Source organism: Halichoerus grypus, chromosome 4 (genome assembly GCF_964656455.1).
Source record: "Halichoerus grypus chromosome 4, mHalGry1.hap1.1, whole genome shotgun sequence".
Lineage (NCBI taxonomy): Eukaryota > Metazoa > Chordata > Mammalia > Carnivora > Phocidae > Halichoerus > Halichoerus grypus.
In genome coordinates, this window is record NC_135715.1 from 128,394,699 (window position 1) to 128,419,837 (window position 25,139).

The window sequence follows — 25,139 nt, forward strand, 5'->3', positions numbered from 1 at the left end:
TTATTTTGATGTAGACTCAATAGTTTATTTTTGCTTTTGTTTCCCTTGCCTCGAGAGACATATCTTAAAAGAAGTTGCATGGCTGATGTTAAAGAAGTTACTGCCTGTGTTCTCCTCTAGGATAGTTATGGTTTCGGGTCTCACATTTAGGTCTTTAATTCATTTGAATTTATTTTTGTGTATGGTGTAAGAAAGTGTCCAGTTTCATTCTTTTACATGTTGCCGTCTAGTTTTTCAACACCATTTGTTGAAGAGACTGTCTTTTTCCTACTGGGGATGTTCTTTCTTGCTATGTTGAAGATTAATTGACCATATAATTGTAGTTTAAAGATTAATTGACCATATAATTGTAGTTTATTTCTGAGTTTTCCATTCTGTTCCATCGATCTTTGTGTCTATTTTTGTGCCAGTACCACACTGTTTTGATTACTACAGCTTAGTAATACAACTTGAAGTCTGGAATTGCGATACTTCTAGCTTTGCTTTTCTTTTTTAAGATAGCTTTGGCTATTCAGGGTCTTTTGTGGTTCCATATAAATTTTAGTATTGGTTGTTTTAGTTCTGTGAAAAATGCTGTTGGTATTTTGATAGAGATTGCATTCAATGTGCAGATTACTTTGGGTAGTATAGACATTTTAACAATATTTGTTCTTCCAATCCATGAGCATAGAATGTCTCTCCATTTCTTGTGTCATAATTTCTTTTATTAGTGTTTTATAGTATTAGGGTATAGGTCTTTAACTACTTTGGTTAGGTTTGTTCTTATATATCTTATTATTTTGGGTGCAATTGTAAATGGGATTGTTTTCTTAATCTCTCTTTCTGGTGTTTCATTATTGGTGTGTACAGATGCAGATTTCTGTACCTTGATTTTGTATCCTGTGACTTTACTGAATTTGTTTATCAGTTCTAGCAGGGTTTGTTTGTCTTTTTTTTTTTTTTTTTTTTTTTTTGGTGGAGTCTTTAGGGTTTTCTATATATAGTATCATGTCATCTGCAAATAGTGAAAGTTTTACTTCTTCCTTACTGATTTGGATTCCATTTATTTATTTATTTATTTATTTATTTATTTATTTTTCTTATCTGACTGCTATGGCTAGGACTTCTGGTACTATGTTGAATAAAAGTGGTGAGAGTGGACATCTTTGTCTTGTTCCTGACCTTAGGGGAAATCTCTCAGTTTTTTTCCCATTAAGGATGATGTTAGCTGCGGGTTTTTCATAGATGGCCCTTATTATGTGGAGGTATGTTCCCTCTAACCTATTTTGTTGAGGGTTTTTATCATGAGTGGATGTTGTACTTTGTGAAATGCTTTTTCTGGAGTCTATTGAAAGGATCATATGGTTCTTATCCTTTCTCCTATTGATGTGATGTATCACATTGATTGATTTGTGAATATTGAACCACACTCACAACCCAGGAATAAATCCCACTTGGTTGTGGTGAATTATTTTTTAAATGTATTGTTGAATATGGTTTCCTAGTATTCTGTTGAGATTTTTGGCATCTGTGTTCATCAGGGATATTGGCCTGTAGTTCTCCTTTTTTGTGGTGTCTTTATCTGGCTTTGGTATCTGGGCAATGCTGCCCTCATAGGATGAATTCGGAAGCTTTCCTTCCTTTTCTATTTTTTGGAGTAGCTTTGCGCAGTGGCAGTATCGTAGCCAATGAGGTTTATCCAAGGCGCGATTATTGCTAATTGAAAACTTTTCTATTTTTTGGAGTAGTTTAAGAGGAATAGGTATTAATTCTTTAAATGTTTGGTAAAATTTGCCTGTGAATCCATCTGGTCCTGGACTTTTGTTTGTTGGGATTTACTGGCTCCATTTCTTTGCTGGTTATCAGTCTATTCAAATTTTCTATTTCTTCCAGTTTCAGCTTTGGTAGTTCACATGTTTCTAGGAATTTACCCATTTCTTCTAGGTTGTCCAATTTGTTGGCATATAATTTTTCATAAAATTCCTTATGATTGTTTATATTTCTGTGGTGTTGGTTGTTATTTCTCCTCTTATTTATTTGAGTCCTCTCTCTTTTTTTCTTAATAAATCTGGCTAGAGGTTTATCAATTTTATTGATTTTTTTCGAAGAACCAGATTCTGTTTTCATTGATCTGTTCTATGGTGTTTTTTTTTTTAGTTTCTTTTTTTTTTTAAGAGTTTATTTCTTTATTTGACAGAGAGAGCATGTGAGAGAGAGCACAGAAGCAAGGGGAGTGGCAGGCAGAGGGAGAGGGAGAAGGAGGCTCCCTGCTGAGCAGGGAGCCTGATATGGGGCTCGATCCCAGGACCCTGGGATCATGACCTGAGCTGAAGGCAGATACTTAACCGACTGAGCCACCCAGGTGCCCCAAGTTTTTTTAGTTTCTATATCATTTATTTCTGCTCTTATCTTTATTGTTTCCTTCCTTCTGCTAGTTTTAGGTTTTGTTTGTTGTTCTTTTTCTAATTCCTTTAAGTGCAAGTTTAAGTTGCTTGTTTGAGACTTTTCTTGCTTTTTGAGATAGGCGTGTGTTGCTATAAACTTCCCTCTTAGAACCGCTTTTACTGTGATGCTTAGAAACGCTTTTACTTGTTGCTGAAAATTAAACCCATTCTTGCTATGGTTTTACTCTTGGAAGACAGAACAGCTGGACCAAAAAAATGCTATGACAGTGATGACTGAGTGAAAATTCAGGGGGTGCTATACTTCGGTGATATTTTGTTATTATAGATGTTTTAGTGCTTTTCGAGTGTTGATATAAAGATGTCACATATTTAATATATTTGAAAAAAATGTAAGGGAAGAATAATTGTGGAAAGTCTCCTGCAAATGACTGAAATTCTTACATCAACACTAAGCCATTTTTTATCTAGTGTTGATATGAGAACACAACTCTTTTCCAGTAAAAGTGCTCGACTTCTTAAATTGGCTCCATAAGTCTCCACATTGTTTCCAGTGGATTAAGGCAAGTTCCATTTGAAGTATGAGGATCCTGAAATTGAAGTCAAATGTGCTCAACAGTCAATAAAGCACTTTCAAAACTAAAGGCTTTCCTTAGAACTGCAATATTAAAAGCAGTGACTAAATACTGAAATGATAGCAAGATTATGACAATAAACATAAACCTCAAACAAATTATTACCACATTAATGTTTGCATTTAGGGGATACAAACATGAAATTCTTATATTTCTGTTTAATGTTCAATATGCTCATGTGAGTAGAGATGTTCCTTTTTAAATTAGCCGGTTTTACATGTGAATATTAATTTTGAATTTCTGTATGTAATATAAGCACCAAAAAGCCTGCCTCACCTGTTGTTACTCATTGTCAGATATCTTGCTTAATCAGTTGATGAACACAAGGTTAAATAAAAGCTACTTTTAACCATAAGGCATCATTTATTTAGCAAATATGAATTGTGTTCCAGTATCAGGCCATCTACTAGATGGAGGAAGTATAGCTTGTGATTTTCAATATAAGCAACCATCCTCTCAAATTTTCTTTATGGGCTATAGAAGATGTATTGGGAAATCAATAAAACTTAAGGGAGCTTACATATTTTAAGAAATGTTGCTATTTTCTTTGGTTATATTGTCTGTACTATATCATAGCGGCACCTGGGTGGCTCTATTGGTTAAGCATCTGCCTTCAGCTCAGATCATGATCCCAGGGTCCTGGGATGGAGTCCTGCATCTGGCTCCCTGCTCAGCAGGGAGTCTGCTTCTCCCTCTTCCTCTCCCTCTGACCCTCTCCCTTCTCGTGTGTTCTCTTTCTCTCTCTCTCCCTCAAAGGAAATAAATAAATCTTTTAAAAAAATGTTTTTATGGCATGGTTGAATGATCTCTTGGGTTGAATTCTCCAGAAGGTGACCCTGAGATAAGGATTCATATATAAATATTCAGAATTTATTAAGGAAGTGCTCCCAGGAGAAGCAGGTAAGGGAATAGAGGAAGCAGGACTGAAAAGGGGGAAGGAAATGAGTAAGAGAGAAATTTCAAGTTATTTCTCAGCCTCAGACTGATTTCATGAGTACTCTGGAACATAAATTACATCTCAGATGTGTCCCACTTTGAGGCAAAGTCTAGGCTGTCAAACTCCTACACAAGTCAGTACTTGGCTATGGGTTTTCCCAGGAATGTAATGCTTCTCAGGCACTTCCAGTTTTCTGTACAAAGAGCAAGGGCAGAAGGGGCTCTGCCAGTTCAAGGTCAGTTCTCCGAAGAAAGGATCCAAGGGGCTAGGTGATTCCCAGGGGTATTTGCTACCCAAGACTATCACAGATCTTCATTTAAGTTGGGAAATGTGATTCTCCATTTTGCTGGGCCAAAGTGTCTATGATAATGGTTCAACTGTGAGGGAGAGTTTACAAGTCCGAGGATATATTTAGAGCTTGGGCATTTTCTTGGAAACTGTGATTGAAGTTGGAGTGGAGAATGGTGGTAGGGAGCCCTTAGGTGTATGTGATAAGGAATAGAAAAAAAAGGATAATACAAGGTCTTTAAAAATTTGAAGCATAGGAAGGAGAGGAAAAAGTAAAGTAATTACAAAATATGTAGAACATATTCATTAAGGGAGGATGTTTAGCTCAGGTAAACTGTCATTGCCCAGACTCCAGAGGAAGGTTGGTCAGAAAATTCTTAGGTCATATCTGGAGCTGCCAGAACAGTTTCCATGTGAGTGCAGAGAACTTGACTTGGGCTTTAGGCTGGAAAGTAGCCTGCCTCTCTGGAGTCCTAGGAAACCTGTAGAAGTAAAACTCAGAGGAGGCCTGGGGTGATGGTTTGCTTATCAAGAAAGGACAGTGACCCTAAGTCAAGGCCAAAGGTGGGGCCAGCTGCCTTCAAGAAGAATACAAGTGAAGCCATCCAACAACAGACTGATAAGGCTTTAAACCTGTGACAAGTTAACTGAGGAATGTGAGACTCTGTACTTGTAAATTACCTCAACACTATATAATTTGTATTCTGAAATTTTCTCACCCTGTAACAGAGATTCAGAGCCTTTTCAGATATTTTGGTCTATGGTTCTGTGTATGTTAATGCATCCTGAGGGTTCCGCGTTTCTGGGGACAGCACAAGGTTGGGTATTGCTGGGAAGAAAAGTGAGAAAAGAAAGACCGTGATCTCCTGTGATTATCCAGAAACTTATTCAAAGCAAGTGTTGGAGGGAACCCATTGAAGAGACATCTTTCGTGCCTCAAATTTGAGCACTCCATTTGGAAACTGTATGTCTTTTAGTTGATTTGCACCCTGGCAAACAGTTTAAAAAAATAAATTCACGGCAGGTAATAATTGTAAGTCTTCAACATAGAGGATAAGCTTGGTTAGTCTGTGTTCTAGCAAACAATTTTTTTTCCTAGCAAACTATTTTTTTTTTAAGATTTTATTTATTTTTTGACAGAGAGAGAGACAGCAGAGAGGGAACACAAGCAGGGGGAGTGGGAGAGAGAGAAGCTGGCTTCCCGCTGAGCGGGGAGCCCAGTGCGGGACTCGATCCCAGGACCCTGGGATCATGACCTGAGCCGAAGGCAATTGCTTAACGACTGAGCCACCAAGGCACCCTTATTTTTTAATTTTAAAAAAGAAATAATAGAGAGCTAAGAAAGGAGAATATTTGATGACCATATTTTCACTTCTACTTCATTTCTGCACTCAAGAAAATAAGTATCATTAATAAATATCATTTGAGCTCTTAAGAGCTATCTCCATTGTCTTATACTATTCTTCAAGTTGGGCACACATTTTGGCTCAAGGATAACATTTCTCTCACGAAGAGCAGAAGATTATGAGCTCACACATTTTTTTTTTTAATGCTCAAAAAATAGTTCAAAAAAGTTCAGACTATGCAATTTTTTCTCTGTGGGTCTGGAAGGATATTTGTGATTAGATTCACTCCCTCTTCCCTTCTCATGGGGAATACTCTAAGAGTGTTTTGTTCTTTTTAAGATATTTTTATTGTAGAAAATTTCAAACACATACAAAAGGAGAGATTAGTATAATAAAGGCCCATGTCACTGTTACCCAGTTATATAAAAATTATCACCTTTGGACAATCTTGGTTCATTTATACCTTCATCTACTTCCATTTTACCTGATAGACTATTTTAAAAGCAGATCTCAGATATCATTTCACCCATAAATAGTTCAGTGTGTATCTGTAAAAAATGAAGTATATTACATGTCTCTTCAGTTTCTGATAATTAATAGGCTCTCTTCTTTTCTCTTCTCGCTCTTCGCCCTCCTCCCTTTCCTTCCCTCCTTCTCTCCCTGTGTTTTTTTCCTTTTACAATTTGTTGAAGAAACTGAATTATTTGCTCTGAAGAATTTTCCATAGTCTGAATTTTGCCAATTGAATTCTGATGATATCATTTAATAGGTTCTTCTGTCTTTTTCTTTTCTAAAAATTAGAAGTTAGATATTAGAGTCTTGATAATTCAGGTTCAATTATTTAATTTATTTATTCTTTTTGAGCACTAGATAGGTGGAGTTGTGGTTTTTCCATTGGTGATAAACCATATCAGGTTATCCTTTTTTGTGATATTACCACTGTTGATGATCACTGCTTGCATTTATTCATTCATTAGAAGTCATAAAATGGTACTATTTTAATTATATTATTTCCTTTTCATTTATTATTTAGAATACTTTAATAAAGAGAAATTTTCTCCCACTGAATCTTTGGTTACCCAGTAATGCAGCTTATAAAGGAAAGACTACAAAAATACTTGATTTCCTCCTTGTTTATTAGTTTTCAAATAATACATTCATTCTTTCCAGTCCTCCAAAGATGATAAATGAGTTATTTGTTGTTGTTTTTTTAAACACATACAGGATTTTTTTTAAACCACTGCTATTATCCTGATTGATGCTCATGCTGTCTCATCTTTGACCAATGGAAAAAGCCCCTTAAATTGACTTCCAAGTTCTTTTGATGGTTCTGCTTGTTTGTTTTCTGTTATCAAATGATGCTCTATTTTTACCTTGCACGTTTCTGTTCCACTTCTGCATTGAGACATTTTTCTAAGGAGCCCTTGTTCCTTTTAGTGGGAAAGGTATTTGGAGACCACAGTTTGACATTGCTGTGCCCAATATGTTATGTATTGGTCATTACTTCTAGACCTTTGCAGTGGACAGAGCCAGGAAATAAGTTTTTAAGTCTTTTAAGATAAAATACTTTCAAATTGAAGCATATATTAACATATATGCTTCAATTTAATATATATAATCCCCTCTTCAGATTAGATAACTTACTAGAATAACTCACAGATCTCAAGAAAATTTGCTCACTATAACTGGTTTATAATGAAGGATACAACTTAGGAACAGCCAAATGGAAGAGATGCATGGGCAAGTTATTGGAGATGGTGAATGATACAGAGCTTCCACACCCTCTCCAGGCATACCAACTTCTCAGCACCTCCATGTGTTAACCAACCAGGAAGCACTTTGAATCCTGTTGTTTAGAGTGTTTATAGAAGTTCTATTACTTAGGAATAATTGATTAAATCATTGGCCATTGGTGATTAAGTCTACCCTGTCTCCCCTCCCCAAAGGTTGAAGGTAGAGATGATAGTTCAACCTTCTACTCATGCCTTAGTCTTTTTGGTGAACAATCCCCAACCTGAAGCTATCTAGAGGCCCCTAGCCACCAGTCATCTCATTAGCATACAAAAAGAGACTCATCACCCCAGAAATTCCAAGGGTCTAAAAGCTCTTGTGTCAGGAATTTGGGTCAAAGACCAAATATTAGAAGAGAAGATGCTCGTAGCATCTCTATCACATAAAAAATATTATGAGGGTTTTAGGAACTCTGTCAGTAATGGGAGGCCGAGACCAAATATATATTTCTTATTATGTCATAATAGTATTATCCTAATTTTGGACAAAATCTACATAGAAAAATGACTAAAAGGAAATAAACCAAAATGTTAACCATAATATGGCAAAATATTAGCAAAACCAAAATATTTTTATTTACAATGTGCACTTTATAATTTTATAATAAAAGTACTTTAAAGACATGAGTAAATTATAATTAATTCAAATCTAGAAGATTATTTGTATAAAGTATTATCTTCTCTTGAGCTAAAGGATGACTTATGAAAACAATTGAAAAATCTTAAAAACAATATATTTGGCTATATAAAATTAAAAATATGTTAGGTAAAATGATGATTAACAAAATTAAAAGGTAAATACCAAATTTATAGAATTATTTCATGTATTGTTCATAAAGGCATGATATCATTTCATCCAAAAAAAGCAAAAGCCACAATGAGAGACAATAAATAAATGTAATATATATGTAGTAATTCATGTTATCAATAAACATATGAAAAAACTCTCATAGAAATCATATATAATGATTTCATTTTACAGATAAAAAAGTGAGAATCAAAAAGGTTAAATCACTTGCTTACATGAGTAAGGACAAAGTTGAGATTCACTCTTCTAACTTTGAACTCAGACCTCATGATCTCTCACACCGATGACTGAGGAAATCTGAGTGGCTGTCACCTAGATGGGAACTTTTTTGTGGCTCCCCCTCATAGTCAAGAGTTCTTGAAGTTAGAATGAGGAATATTCTCCATTCTCTGAATACCAGACCCTAACTAAATTTAAATTACATTATATTGTTCAGTTATTTTTTGCTTCAAAATAGAGCATATTTTTCCATTAACATTTTAATGTTAACAAAGTAATTACACGCTCATCTTTATTTTTAGAAATGTATTTTAAGCTGTTCTTCAATTGGAGAACATGTCTTATGATAGTGAGTATTTTGTTTAATCAACTGGGTAATCTAGAAACAACATAAAGAGTATTTTTGGTGACTTTCATACATTTACCTGTTAAGTTATCCTCTCCACGAATTATAGCAAATATAAATGCTATGTTCAGGCTTTAAATATTTAATGCAGTGATAATCCTCTCCACTCTCCATTCCCCAGATATGTTCATAAATTCAAAGCACATTCCCATGCTAAAAACTTTCTGACTTACTCATTAGTGCTTTTTACATACTAACTAGAGGTCAACAGGATGTCTTAAAATTTTTCATTTGTAGCATTGTTAAAAAGAAATTGCCATTTTGATCTAAAGAAAAGGTATGACTAGTTTGTTTCAGTCTTAGACAATGTTGGGGAAAAAACCCTCATTTTTGATTGCATGATTGTTCTGCAAAAAACATAATAAACAGAAATGGGCTTCAGTGTTATAGCCACAGGTCAATGATTTACAATCATTTTTTCCTCCCCAAATCCCCAGAAATATGTTATCACAATTCTCATCAGTAACAGAAGCACTAGTGTGGACATTATAGACTCTCCAGGAGGTGCTTTTTCTTTAACCAATTTTCCTAGCTGATTCTGATAAGTCCCTCTCCCAAAAGACAAGGCCCTGCACGCTAGTGCTTTCCAAACTTGGGCAGGAAAAACCTTGGGCTGTTACAGTGCAGATTCTGGTTCAGTAAGTTTGAAGTGGAGCCTAAAATTCTGCATTTCTAAAGAGCTCCCAGGCAGTGCCAATGCTGGTGATCCACAAACCATTCTTTTCAGCACAAGGCAGTATAACCACCTCCCAGCTTTTAATCACCAGTAGATGCTGCACATCTGTGAACCCAACTATGGACTTGTCTTTATCTTGTCTGTGATTGGGTTCTATTCTTCGTTTATGGAATTTCCTCCAATCAAAGGGGGGCAATTAAAGAATTTATGGATATATTTGCCATAATTATTAAACACTTTGTTTAGTGTTTCCTGCAAATATCTTTCTCAATATGTAGAAAATCAGGAATGATGACAAGAAGGAAGAGAATGAGAACTGCTTTTGCATGCTGGTCAGCAGTGGCAGCAATAATTTCTGCATGGACCTAGTGGTAGAATAACTGAGGTTGTTGAAGGATTGTGCTAATGCCCTGTGAGCTCCCGTCCTTCAGTGGGACCGGATCCCTAGAAATGTCATGCTGTGGTGTAGCTCCGTATCTCCTTTATTGTCTCCAGGTTGTCCTCCCTTCCGTTTCTTAACCTCCCTTCAAAACCAGCTCTTGTGGTTCAATTCATAATTTTTTTTTTGTACAAGGTGGTCTAAGTACTGAAAAGGAATGAATGACAAGATTGCTGCTCCTGAGCTGTTTCATATCTACTTAGAAAAAAATTAAAAGACATGCAAAAATAATGAAGTAGTTGCAGAACAGCTCTGTATTTTATTTCATCAGCGGAACAACGCAGTAACTAGAAACTCAGCATTAGGGGAGACCTTGAAGATCATCAAGTTCAGTTTTTATTCAGCAATAAACTGCCCCTACCACATTGTGGGCAATTGTTTTTCCAACCTCTAAGTTGTTCCAGGCACAAAAGGCTCACTGAGTCCCAGGGTAGACCATGCCAACATTAGTGAACTCTAATTGTTAGGAAGTTCTTATTTATACTGGATTGTTCTTTCTATTAACCATCAGATTATACCCATAGTCTTGCAGAAGAAGAAAAGCTATGGTCTGCTGGAGAAGGCTGGGAAGACCTTTCAGGGGAGGAGGCATTTGGGCAAAATCTGAAGTTCTGCTGGAATTTAGGGAGGTGGAAAGGAGTGGGTAGGGCAGCATTCTCATGAGCCACCCTTAGAGCTTAGAATTTAGAGCTACTCTTCCTAATTGTTAATCTGGATCCTCTAATTTATGCCCCAGTGTTAAGGGATGTCTGTGTCCCATATACTGAAAGGCAATCAACACTATGTCAAACACCTTGGTATCATTCCATAGAAGATATTTGAGAAAGTGAGTAGAGAAACTTTTCAGATATTCCTTACTTATAAAGCAGAGGATTATCCACCCACTATTGCTGGGCCTGCTCTAATGTAATTCTGAAAGACCAGATTTATCAAGAGTGCAAAGGAAGTGGGCAGACACACAGCTGTTATTTGGAGAATAGTACTGGTGTTGAAGTGAAAAATTACAATGGCTGAAGACACAAAGTAGAGGCCTTCAGGGGGGACAGCTTTAAGCAATGTGGGTTGGCTGTGTTGGGAAACCACAGTGGTCACCATTCTGTTACCCATTCAGATGGAACAGCTCCTAGTTAAAAGCCAGGAGCCCACGTTTTAATTTTATGCAAGGCAGATGTCTTCTGGGCTTCTCTTTTTATGGAGAGCAAAGTGACCAGAAATGCAATTCAGATTATAAATCACAGGGCACATATATGTTAGGAAATGGAAAAGTATGGGTGTGTTGACAGTTTCCATCTAGATTCTTCTTAGGAAGAGAACGGCAGTTGTATTGGGAAAATATAATCACGAGGTGTGGGATACAGTGGGAGAGAGGTCTTCTAGAGGCCTGAAGATGCTGGGACCTCAGTGAGGAAGTTTGAATTCCCTCAGTTGCTTGTTCATCTGGAGAAGGAGATGGAAAACGAGAGGAGTAAAGGAGGCACTTAGATGGTGAAGCCTAAAGATTGGTCAAAAGCCATGCTCCAGGATGTGACCCTTCCTTATAACCACTCTAAATCTTCAAAAGATGCAACAACAATTAAAACTTTACACAATGCATGATGTGAGTGGATTTTTATGGAAACTGATGAAGAGATTGTGTTTTGCATCTACAGTATCATGGAATTTTACAGATAAAGAGCAAAAGAACACTGGTTTATGGTGGCATAGAGAAGCATGAGAAAGTAAGCCAGAAGAATTTGCTGAAATTATGGAGTAAGCACCTGACTACAGAATGGGGTTTAATATCAAGTTTAACCAGATCACTTGGAGGCAAGAAATTCTCAGGTGCCATTTAGATTACGCATATAAAAGCATTTATTCCAAGGAAATTTTCCACCTGAAGCCAATATTTTTAGTTTCTTATTCTCTCATTTTAAAATGTCTACTTTAGGGATGCCTGGGTGGTTTAGTCGGTTAAGCGTCTGCCTTCGGCTCAGGTCATGATCCCAGGGTCCTGGGATCGAGTTCTGCATCGGGCTCTGTGCTCAGCGGGGAGCCTGCTTCTCCCTCTGCCTGCCACTGCCCCTGCTTGTGCTTGTTCTCTCTAGCGTGCTCTCTCTCTCTCTCTGACAAATAAATAAAAAATCTTAAAAAAAAAAGTCTACTTTAAAAGGTCACATTGTTTTCTAGAATAGGGAGCCCATCCTACTGTGTTTATGCAGTCAAGCAGCCCCTTCTAGAAAATCCAGGGTTTCCTAAGCCCTGTTTTTCTAAATGTTTAAAGTTAATTTCCTTCCCTTGTCTATTCTTATGGCTTTTTAAATAAATCTAAGTTCATTTTGAAATGCTGTGAGACAGAGCACATAAACCCAAGGTCATTTTATTCAACTTCCAGCTTATCTACATTTTGTACATGGAGGAACAATAGTTAAAGGTTGTAACTTAGAAAATTCTTTTTTAAGACTTGACAAGAATGCAAACTTGTGCAAGAAAAGTCAGAAGTCACCCAAACGGTGACTTTTTTTGTGGATGCTTTACTATTTTCTCTCTCAGAACATAAAGATTAAAGAACAATGTTTTGCAATGGGACCTGACTCTAAGAAGCCTGGGCTGGATTTGTTTTTCAGGAACTGGCCTTGTCCTCTGGCAAAAAGAAATTTAAAAAATGATAAATACATAGCTGCCACTGTATCTTGGATATAAACCTTTCCAAAGCCTTTCAAACTTAAAACTGCAAACTGATATGTTGCCTGAAGTGTTGTTCTTAAATTTTGCCTGTATGTTCCTAAATCACCTCTTCTTTTCAGTGCTCTATGAAATTACTGAGCTGTCTGCTGAGATTATGCAAGGTGATAATTGTACCTAAATCATGAACACATTTGGTTTAAAGTTTTGGCGCTTCATTTTTTAAGAAATAATCTTTTTTTTTTTTTTTAAAGATTTTATTTATTTGACAGAGAGAGACACAGTGAGAGAGGAAACACAAGCAGGGGGAGAGGGAGAGGGAGAAGCAGGCCTCCCGCCGAGCAGGGAGGCCGATGTGGGGCCCAATCCCAGGACCCTGGGACCACGACCCGAGCCGAAGGCAGACGCCTAACGACTGAGCCACCCAGATGCCCCAAGAAATAATCTTAAATAAAGGGGTTAATGTGAGTTTTCTTAGTGGGTTATAAATTTGAGTTAAATATATGTAAATCAGATAAAGTCAAGTCATTCAATGTTTATCAAGCATTATGAATAAGATATGAGTGTATACTGGCAAAAAAGAAAACTAAACATGATATGGTCTTAGGTCTCAAGGAACTTATAATTAAGAAAGATACAAGCAAATGTTTATTTAGCAGTCAAAACAAATGAAAAGATATGTCCTGATTGGTATTTACTCGAAGAGTCCTTTTAAGAATATCCCAAATAATTTCTCTGAAGGTTCAATGCATAATACAGCAAAATAAGAAACCCAACTTAATTATCTAAACCAGCTTGTTGGATGATTGACTACATCACATTAAAATGCTATTATACTTTATAATGACAATCATTATAGCTGAAAAAAATCCAATAAAATAATGTGTATGGTACTAGTACAATTAACCATTTTCCCTTTTACACCATCAATCTCCCTTCAAATACGTGTTTACTACAAGGCTCCTTGCCATGAGATTTGAACAAAAAGAAGCTTTAAAGCACACTGTTGGTCCTCAAGGAGCTTTCAGTCTGGTTAGACAGGCAGGATTTCCTCATGTAATATAAGAATTACAGAACTCCCAAAGGTGGAAGAACTGACTTGCAGCTCGAGTTGTTAGGTAGGGCACAGGGAGAACATAGAAGAACTGATAGAATTTTGATGAGAGAAAGGGGTTGGATATTCAAATGAGAGAATGCCAGGAATTCAGGGGCAAAGGCAAAAGCGGCACAGAGCAGTGTCAGTGTAAAGGAATGCTTTCTTACGTTAGACTAGAGAGTCCATTCCTGGAGTCACGGGAGATAAGGCCAGAATGCCTTTTGAGGCCTTATTATGAAAGTTTGGAGTTTGTACTTTATTTTATAGGCGCAAGAGTTCATTGGAAAGCTTTTAAACAAGCAAATGGTGTTATCAAGCATCTGGTTAATAATGCCAGTTTAATAAGATGATTCTTAGAGTGATGCACAAACAAATCCCTTGAAGGAAGAACAGACTAGAGGCAGAGTACTTAGGTAAGAGGTTGTGACATTAGTCTAGGTGTGAGTTGGTAAGGACCAGAATCAGGTGGAAGTTAGAAATGTCAGACTAAATCTGCGTGTGTGTGTGTGTGTGTGTGTGTATGTCGCACGTGTTTTAAAAGAGCACTTAGCATATTATTATAAATGAATAATATAATAAAAACTCCAAAGCTAAATTTATTGATAATATTCATTGTGGTTGAGCAAACATTAGTGGAATGATTATTAAAGTGTCCTATACAAGACTGCTACAGGAATTCTTTATCTGCATGATGTTATTATGAATCCAGCCCAGTGATACTCATGTTCCCTATGTAATTTTCCAAGTAAGACTTTCCAGTGAGAGTTTAGTCCTAGGAAAACTTGGTGTACTTTTGAGGATCTGGAATATTTCCTTCTTTTCTTCCTATGAAGCTCAGGCAATCTTCCCTGAATGCCTGTAGGCTCCAAACCAGGCTTTCAGCGCTGCAGCTGTGTTGACTTTAGACTGTAATCTCCGTTTCTTTTTGTTGTTAACTCTCCTCCCCTCCCTTGTCATTACTCTTCACTAATCTTCTGGTCTTGGTTTCTCCTCTTCCCTCTGTAAGCTTCTCCAAATGATTTTTCAAAGAGACAAAGGATACGGACATTTAATATGTGCCAATAGCTCTCCTTCCGCTGTCCCTAATCTCGGTCTCCTCCCTGAGCTCCAGCATGGCATTTCTACATCTTGCTTTTATTTTGCCCAGCCTCTAAACAGATGGCACCATCTAGCAACTCTCTTATGTCCAACCTCCAACCTTATTCAAATGTGATCTTTGAACCAACGGCAGCCTCTCCACCCGGGGAACTTTCCAGAAATGCAAATTCTCAGGCCTCACCCCAGAGTACTGAACCAGAAACTCTGGAGAGGGGGCCCAGCAATCTGTGTTTTAACTAGTCCTTCTAGGGATTCAGACACATGTGGAAGTTTGAGAACCACTGCTCCAGAGAATGTGCTCTTTCCTCTCTCTCCCAGTCTAGCTGGTCCCTAACTCAAGGTATTTCTCGTCCATTCTGCATGGATGTTTACATTAGTGTGTTTGCTCTGTTATCAGGGTAAATTCTTTATACACTTTTCAGAATTATTATACATTCTTAAAGGAGCTTATCTGACTGGTGTAGCTAATTATTACCCCCACCACAGTTAGTACTTATGAGTACCCTACCTCATGGTCGCTGGCTGGCCCGTGCTTGAGCCACTTTTGGAATACCTTGCAACACCAGGTCCTCTCAGTGGCCAGCTCTCCTAAAAACAACAACAACAACAACACAAACAAACAAACAAAACACACAGACTAATATTGCTTTCCTGAGAAGATGGCAGAAGATAAACCAGAAAGAGGCCTACTCCTGTCCAATAAGTTAATCTTTAATTAAATTGATGTGTGCAGTATGTCTTCAGCAGATGACTAGTGGGGAATTTCTTAACTGGATAACCTGGATTTCAGGGTTCTTAGAGGAAAGACAAGAGGCAACCATTACTGCTTGACACCATTGGAAACAGGCAGAGGCAAGAGGTCTACCTTCCCTGATATTTGAAGATGGTTCAAGTTAGGGTCGACATAAAAGATCCTATCATAAATTGTTACATGAACAAGGATCCAATTCACAAGTTACATGGGTGTCATCCAATCTGTACCTTTGATGGAAATGTATTGCTAGATGTTTACATTAGTGTGTAAAGATACTATGCCCTTCCTTTCTTTTTTAATTTAAGAAGCACTTTATAAATCCAAATGTAGTGACAACTTCAGAAATTGGTTTTATTTATTTATTTATTTATTTTATTAAGTTATGTTAATCACCATACATTACATCATTAGTTTTTGATGTAGTGTTCCATGATTCATTGTTTGCGTATAACGCCCAGTGCTCCATTCAATACGTGCCCTCTTTAATACCCATCACTAGGCTAACCCATCCCCCCACCCCCTCCCCTCTAGAACCCTCAGTTTGTTTCTCAGAGTCCATAGTCTCTCATGGTTCGTCTCCCCCTCCGATTTCCACCCCTTCATTTTTCCCTTCCTACTATCTTCTTCCTTTTTTTAACATATAATGTATTACTTGTTTCAGAGCTACAGGTCTGTGATTCAACAGTCTTACACGATTCACAGCACTCACCATAGCACATACCCTCCCCAATGTCTATCACCCAACCTCAGAAATTGGTTTTAAATCCTCAAGTTGCTTTGTTAGGAGCAAGAAGTGGCAGGGAGGGAACGAGTTTCAGTAGAAATCTCTTATTAAATTGAGGCAGAAAATAGATGGGGGCTAGTTCTCGAAGTTTTGCATGGTGGTGAAATAAAGAGACAAGTATTCTTGCAAAATAGATGTGAGTTTCTAAGATTTATTCTATCATAATTTAGAAATGTTGGTAATTCACGTAAGGCAGTTTTGTTCTACAGTGGATTAGGAATAAAAAAAAAAACAGAACAAATATTTATTAGGCATTAATGCAATACTCGGTTCCTACCAGGAATTGTTTTTCTTTTGTTTTTTAACCTACTTGAACAGTCAAGGTTAATTTAACTTTTGGTATCTGAAGCAATACCCAAACTACAAGATAATAGATGGTTAAGTGCTAAATTACATTATCCTTGATGTGCTTCTCTTTGGACATTCTTGGAACTCTCATCTCTTGTGATTTTATCTAATAACTATGTAGGTCAGTGTTTCTCAGTCTTGAGTAATGTAGGGATAGACTGCTGCAAAAATTTCTTACATTCCCTCAGTATGGAATGAAAGTATTTTTATTACGATTTTACCAAAACATGTATCAGTCTAAAAATAGGCACAAACCACTTAACCTTATGATTCTTAAACAACTATAAAAAACAAATCTACAAATTAAATACAAAAAAGTTATATAGCCAATAGAATTTAAACTAACTGAGGCGCATGGATCATGTTTTATTGAAGCAAAAAATCATACTCCGAGCCCGAGCATGGTTCTGCCTGAGGTGCAGCTTTCTGTGCTTTCAACAGGTCTTTCTTACTGAGTCACATGATGACTCAGCTCTCACCACTTCTTTATTCAAACCACGGTGAAACTATCCTTTATACACTTCCTGTGGGTTTTTTTTTTCTTTTGCCGTGATTTGTACAAACACATGATGTGTGTATTAACTCCGCTTGCAGTATTTTCTATTTGGCAACAATTAATACAGTGCTCCTGATTGTCAACTTGAAATACAAATGAAAAGGTGAGAAAATTGGGGGTGATTTGAAGTAGGTTAGCTGTCCAGATGGTCCCAGATTTTCTTGTTATTTTAAAAAGAGCATCAGATGTGAAATCCTCATGAAAGGTATTTAAAAAATCCTCATTAAAAAACAGTGCCACTGTGGTGGACACAGCTGTGCCTACCAGTTCCCCTACAAGGAAGCATGTGGTGCCCCAGCCACCAGAAGACAGCATGCAGTTCTCAGTTCCTTTAGGGTTTGTTCAGCTGCAAAGAGCTGCCAAGGGTTCGGCCTCCATAGGTACCCACATTCAAGGACAGAGGGAGGCAGTGGTATTAAAACTTGGTTATTCACTCGAACAGGGACAACTCTAATGGGCCACATATGTTCCAGTCTCCCGTGGACTTGGCTGAGGCTTCGTTGGCCTGCCTTGCCTTGCAGTTCCATCTTGCCCTCTCGATCCTGCTTTCTGCCTCTCTTCCATTAGCGATGATCCTTAATAAATACCCCTCATGCCAAACTCCATCTCAGTGTCTGCTTCTGGAAAATCCAGCCAACAAGCACTCTCGAGAATCTCTCTGAGGATCCCAGAGGAGTGAGAATCCTTCTTCTGGGGCCCTGATTTTTCTTGCAAGCTTCTAGTCTCAAAGTTCAGCTTCCGGTTGTATACTCCCATCAGTACTTGAAATTCAACAGGTCCAAAGCTGACACATAGGGCGCCTGGGTGGCTCAGTCCTTAAGCGTCTGCCTTCGGCTCAGGTCATGATCCCAGGGTCCTGGGATCGAGTCCCGCATCGGGCTCCCGGCTCAGTAGGGAGTCTGCTTCTCCCTCTGACCCTCCCCCCTCTCATGCTCTCTCTCTCTCATTCTCTCTCTCAAATAAATAAATAAAATCTTTAAAAAAAAAAAAAAAAAAAAGCTGACACATAACCCATCTCCTGGGCTTGTGTCTGAGAACAACTTGTGGTTTTCCCCCCTGCTTTATAATTTATTTAATGGCACTACCATTGTATTCCCACAGATCAAAACTTGAGAGGTAATTTTGATTTTCCGCACATCTTGCTCTGTACAGTCTATTATTCATGCTTCTTAACATGGAAAGAACTTTACTCACTTCTCCAGGGATTCACTCCCCTCTAAACAAGGGATCTGCTGAAATTGTAATGGAGACTTTCATTTTTCTCCTGGGATGTCTATTCCCTTTAATAGTTTTCAGTTTCCCTTCTCTTCGATTCATAAACTTTAAAAGACACAAAAATTTTTTTCTCATAAAGGATACACACACACCAAATTCCAACCCACAATCACCTACTTATTTTGGAGTGCAGTATGTTGGCTCACCTACTGAATAAAAGAGTAATGCTTTGAGAGGGTGGCAGCAAGGGCCGAGGGCTTCACTTTTCCTCCTGCAGCTGAGATTAAGGCAGCACAGTCATTAAAACAAAATATTAATTTTGTTTAAAATAAAGCAATAAAACAAAAAAATACATTCAATTTTCTTTTCCTCTTTATCTTTTACATTGGACTAACGAGTAAAGGAAACCAAGTCTTGATAAATGTCGAAATAATAATTTTATAATATACAGACTAAAACGTGTGTGAATGTGATGTGGTTTAGAAGTCTCTCAAAACATATATACTTTTGAAAGTAGTCAACTCATTGAAAGGTACTGCTGTTTAAAACTGAAAGTTGTGTTGTCAGTTGAAGATGAGAAACTGAGATGTTTGTGAGGGAGAGATTGTCAGCAAAACAGTAGAACATTTCCTGCCCATGGGAGCAGTCTTGAGGATTTGCGATGGCCATGACGAGTCCAGCAACCATCACCATGACACCGACAGGAAGCATGATACAGGACATAATCTTATCTGAGTGTGTCCTCGGTTCTTCAGACAGTTTCAGATAGCATGCTGATGGAATGATAAAAATTAGTGGAGCGGCACAGAGCACACCCTGCATATTGAAAACAAGAAATAACAGTATGTTACCAAATGGAGCATTCTTTGGACATTTTTTTTTAAAGATTTTATTTATTTGACAGAGAGAGACACAGCGAGAGAGGGAACACAAGCAGGGGGAGTGGGAGAGGGAGAAGCAGGTCTTCCGCTGAACAGAGAGCCCAATGTGGGGCTCGATCCCAGGACCCTGGGATCATGACCTGAGCCGAAGGCAGACGCCTAACGACTGAGCCACCCAGGTGTCCCTGGACAGTTTTTGAAATAGATTTACAAAATGTATTTGTCTTTGTACATGTTAAAAGCTAAATAGGTTTAGTTGAATCAACCAAGGGAAAGAAGAATAACCCAATAAAGACTTAGGAATAGGTTTTCCCCTTTCTGATGATATATTTACAAAGGAGAAGAATAAAATAGTGTATCAGACTTAAGAAAAAAATGATCAGAAAATAATAATTTAGAAAATAAAGCAGAAGGTAAGACCAACTTCTGGCAAACGCTTGAAATGTCCCATATTTTCAGCACATCACATTTTCTTACATTCTTATTTCAAATTGCTGAGTAACTATTATGCTGTTCAAATGTGAGCAGTCTATTTGACATATATGTACAAGAGGGGACTGACTTCCGGGAAGCATGTAGGGGATATTATCTTTCCTGTTTCTTGAGTTGGTGTGAAAGTAGGTGCCCCTCTGTATGAGAAAAGAAAACTATCACCCCGAGGGCACTTAACATGAAATAGCATTTCTAAATCCTCTTTCAAGTAAAACTAAACATGTTAAGTACCCTAGAAAATTGACAGCAGAACTAAATGGCTATGACTCATTCACCCTCACCTACGTTAGCTTATGGGTAAGTCCAACCTGAGGGGGCATGTCAGATTGAAACTTACGGGGAGTAGTGTTGTCTATTATAAAAATACCAAGAGGGGCGCCTGGTGGCTCAGTCAGTTAAGCCTCCACTCTTGATTTCGGCTCAGGTTGTGATCTCACGGTCGTGAGATGGAGCCACATGTCAGTCTCTGCACTCAGCGGGGAGTCTGAGATTCTCTTTCTCTCTCTCTCTCTGCCCCTCCCCCACTCAACGCCACGTTGTGTGTGTGTGCTCTCTTACTCTCTCTCAAATAAATAAATAAATCTTAAAAAAATTTAAAAAATACCCAGAGTTACTGACTTCAAAGAAAAGATACTTTCCCTTTGAGGAGGCTAAATTTGCACTAGACACTTTGCAAATGATATAATGTTAAAATGTAATACATTTTAGGCAATATAGTTTTAAAATTATATTAAATGTTAATTATATATTAAACAAAATATAACATACTATTAAAATATATTAAATATAATTGTATAACAAATGACATTCTCTTAAGCCATAAAACACAAGTTTTTAAAAACAGACAATAGCAAATGTGATATTGGTTTAAAACTAAAAGGAAGCTTTCCATAAAATACATGTTTTGCTATATTTCAAAAAGTTATTATGGAAATATGTAAATATACAGAAAAGTAGAAAGAATAGTATAATGAAAGCCTATACACCTATCACCTAAGGTTTAAACGCTTTTTGACACATTATTTGGTAGATTTCCCCAGGGAAAAATCACAGAAAACTGATTTTGAAGCTGGATGATGTAAAAAACAGATTATAACTTAAAATAGTTTTACAAGAAATATTTTCTCAATATCATCATTTACTAAAATTACTGTTATACTCAGTGCCATCCTCAGAACAGAAATATTACAACTATGATTCCAAAAATATAGCTTTTTTAGCTTTTACAAAAATAGAAGTCCAGAGAAATGGCAGTTGATTGGAATATGGTATGAAATGACTAATGAGGCACTATCTAAAAATTTGGGGAAGAATAAGAGAGACCACACTTCATAGAAAATACGTCTATAGCCAAAGATATAAGAGTGAGAAAAGAGGTGCTAAAGTGTATTCTAATTTGAAATATATGGAAAATGTAATTTTGCCATTCATAGTACCTGCATACAAATGAATACCTACAAAGGTACACAGATATAAAGAATTAGTTTTCACATGGCAAGAATTGAATGAATTATGGACTTCTTTGGCTGTCTCGAAACACTTGAAACTGACAATGTTCTTTTAAGAAAAATACTGTAGAACTCCATCTTTGTTTATAATAATTATTATCCTTTGATTTCTTTGAAAAAATTTTGAAAACAATGAAAAAATAATTAAGATATAAATATATGTATGTGGGTGTGGGGGTGTGTATATGTATAGAATCTCTTCTCTTTACAGGAACAAACATGTGAAATTAATTCATCTGGAACTTCAGAGTGTTGAAAGTGCTATCAGGATGAAAACCGCCACCAGCTGCTGCTAAGAAGCTGTCATCAGTCAGCATTTTGGGACACTTCCAAACCTAACTTGCTGGGCAGTCCAAAGCAATGGGTGTTCTGTTTATGCTATAATTCTTAAGAGTTGAGAAAGTAGCAATTAGTGGGAAAACTATATAGCTGATGTTTGTACTGGAAGAAGTCCAGTTGAGTATCTTGTCTAGATAGCAGTTACTTTCTTAATATTTGAAAGCGCAGTCTTGCTAGAAGTTGTTGTTTGGACCCAAGATCATCAATAGAATGATACAGCAGTTCCATCTGCTCTTTTTCCTATAAATTCGTCCTGCTTATTAGATCTACTAAATATAGCCTTGTGTGAGAATACACCACTGGCTTTGGAATAATTTTTGGAATTGCTTGAGAGGATGTAAATATCCTTTCATTAAAGGGATAATAAAATATAGCCTTATTTTAAAGGCAGGGCAGCACTGTCCCTTGATAATAATACTATTGATGCCAGGGCATTCTGCAATTTGCTGTAAGGAAATAACAGAAGGTGTTGAAGATTTTTACTGGCAATACAAATTGGGAACTTAACTGAATTCTCCTACCAGAATAGAAAACCTCTCAAAGGATACAAGGAAGCTGAAAACTAAACAAAAGAATGCTTATACCTCTTCTAAGTTTCTACTTTGTAATCAGTTTGGATTCATGAAATGTATTCCTGTACCTTAAAGAGACACTCTCACTAACTCAGGAGGTCTTCGGCAGCTTGGACTATGCCTTGCTCGCCCTGATGTATCTCTCTGTGTGGGCTGGCGCTGGGTAATCGGCTTGCTTGCTTCCTTCTACTTTAAGCCGTGCACGACGCTTTTTGGGCTGGTTACTCTGGCCACAGGCCCCAGCTGCTTCATCTTTTCTCTTTGTACTGTGAGTAAAAAACCCATAGGGCCCAATTGCTGTAGATGCTTTTTTTCTCTAATAGCAACATCAGTGCCCAGATCCTGGATTCTTAATACCAAGAATGGGACTTCTGTTTATTTTATTTGCTTCTAAAATGAATCCTTTAAAATGGAGGGTGCATTTCCTTTGGAAAATATGTCATTGTTGTCTACTGCTATGAAAACAATGAAATAAAAAGGAAGCTAAGCTCTAAATGGGGTTTTGCTTTTTATTAGGTACTAATAAAACTCCAAATAATTTATCCTATATTATTCTAGTTATAATAAGTAACAGCATTTCCTTAACTTCACAAATTGAAGGTCTGATTCTATTACACATCTCATTAGTGAAGATCATTATTCTACTTAGCAATGATTCAGACACCACAGTAGAAAAGAATTCTTAGTGTACAACAATTGTTAACTAAGATAAAAGCTATTAGCTAAAAATTAATTTAGATGAAAATCTTTCAGTTCCATGTTATTTCATCTCCTGGTATTGATTTTAACTCATTATTAAAATCTAGCCATATATATTATGGATTACTCTTAACCTCACTTATAGGTAAATTTAATGTAGAGGCTTTTAACTTAAAAATTGGATAGAGAAATGAATCTGCTTATTTTATATAATTTAAAGCCTTCTATTTAGGAAACCTTAGGCTAGCATAATAATTAAAAATGTGGGCTATAGGGGCTGAAAGCCTGTGGTCAAATCTTGATTCTGCCACTTACAGCTAGTGTGAACTATTTAATCACTCTATTTAATCACTCTGTGCCTCAGTTTCTTCATCTGTAAAACTAATACAGGTTAAGGAAGATAACGCATGCAAAACACTTGGCACAGAGTAATCGATACATGTTAGCTCACACTGTCATTCGCAAGTGGAACACAGTATGCTTTAGGTACTTCTAAAGTGTTGCGTGATCCAGCCTACAATAGTTACGGAGAGAAATGATGCCTCATCTGGCTCTATTAAACATGACAAATGCCACAAGAAGGGAGATGAGTAAAGATCTGAATATGTTGTGCATGCCAAAAGACTTTTGTTGATTGGAAAAACATATGCTCAGGTCATCTGTAAAAGAATGGAGATCCTGTATTTTATTACATTCTCATAAAATGCCCTTAGTGATTCCGCATTTCCATGTAACACCTGGTGCTTACCACAAGTGCACTCCTTAATCCCCATCACCTGTATTACCCATCCCCCACCTACCTCCCCTCTGGTAATCATCAGTTTGTTCTCTATAGTTGAGAGTCTGTTTCTTGGTTTGCTTCCCTCTCTCTTTTTTCCCCCTTTGCTTGTGTGTTTCCTAAATTCCACAAATGAGTGAAATCATATCATATTTGTCTTTCTCTGACTTATTTCACTTAGCATAATACTCTCTAGCTCCATCCATGTTGTTACAAATGGCAAGATTTCATTCTTCTTTATGTCTAAGTAATATTCCATTGTGTATGTATGCCACATCTTCTTTATCCATTCATCACTTGATGGACATTTGGGATGTTTCCATAATTTAGTTATTATAGACAATGCTGCTATAGACATTAGGGTGCCTGTATCCCTTTGAATTAGTGTTTTTGTATTCTTTGGGTAAATACCTGGTAGTGCAATTGCTGGGTCATAGGGTAGTTCTATTTTTAACTTTTTGAGGAACCTCCATACTGTTCTCCAGAATGACTGCACCAGTTTGCATTCCCACCAACAGTGCAAGAGGATTCCCCTTTCTCCACATTCTTGCCAACATCTCTTTTTTCTTGTGTTGTTAATTTTAGCCATTCTGGCAGGTGTGAGATGACATCTCATTGTAGTTTTGATTTGTATTTCCCTGATGATGAGTGATGTTGAGCATCTTTTCATGTATCTGTTGGCCCTCTGTATGTCTTCTGCCCATTTTTAAATTGGATTATTCATTTTTGGGGTGTTGAGTTTTATAAGGTCTTTATATATTTTAGATACTGACCCTTTATCAGAGGTCATTTGCAAATATCTTCTCCCATTCCATAGGTTGCCTTTTAGTGTTGTGGATTGTTTCCTTCTCTGTGCAGAAGCTTTTTATTTTAATGTAGTCCCAATAGGTTATTTTTACTTTTGTTTCCCTTGCCTCAGGAGACATATGTAGCAAGAAGCTGCTATGGCTGATGTCAAATGGGTTACTACTGCCTGTGTTCTCCTGTACGATTTTTACAGTTTCAAGTCTCACATTTAGGTCTTTAATCCATTTTGAATTTATTTTTGTGTTTGATGTAAGGCAATGGCCCAGTTTCATTCTTCTGCATATGGCTGTCCACTTTTCCCAACACCATTTGTTGAAGAGACTGTCTTTTCCCATTGGATATTCTTTCCTGCTTTGATAACAATTAATTGACCAAATAGTTATGGGCTCATTTCTTTAAGCCTAGTGTAATTGTCTTGGGTTATTAGATCGTAACAGACAACTTAAAATAAATCTTATTTAATTGTCTTTTTATGAATATCTCTATAATCAGGTTTTAAAAAAATCTAAGGATCTAGAATCATGTTTTAAATTTTTTAAAATAGTCTTCCACAACCAGCTGAGATCTTGGCTTTATAATAGACATTCACCCAATATTCTTCCCTTATTATTCTATAATACCAGAAT

At 37.0% G+C, this 25,139-nt stretch overlaps 1 protein-coding gene, 1 long non-coding RNA gene and 1 pseudogene across 5 annotated transcripts in view; 2 read left to right on the plus strand and 1 right to left on the minus strand.

The window, feature by feature from the left end:
* Nucleotides 1–22,724, plus strand: part of LOC118534506 (uncharacterized) — a 78,808-nt gene extending 56,084 nt beyond the window's left edge. For both annotated transcript variants that reach the window (XR_013447194.1, XR_013447195.1), the window contains one exon: nt 21,530–22,724. This is a non-coding gene — a long non-coding RNA (uncharacterized LOC118534506). The remainder of the gene's footprint in view (nt 1–21,529) is intronic.
* On the plus strand, nt 1,639–1,770 carry LOC118534513 (U4 spliceosomal RNA; annotated as a pseudogene).
* SLC38A11 (solute carrier family 38 member 11) overlaps nt 18,224–25,139 on the minus strand; it is a 53,101-nt gene continuing 46,185 nt past the window's right edge. For all 3 annotated transcript variants that reach the window (XM_036090448.2, XM_036090447.2, XM_036090444.2), the window contains one exon: nt 18,224–19,253. In XM_036090448.2, coding sequence (XP_035946341.1) covers nt 18,960–19,253 — 294 coding nt within the window. In that variant the 3' untranslated portion in view covers nt 18,224–18,959. The remainder of the gene's footprint in view (nt 19,254–25,139) is intronic.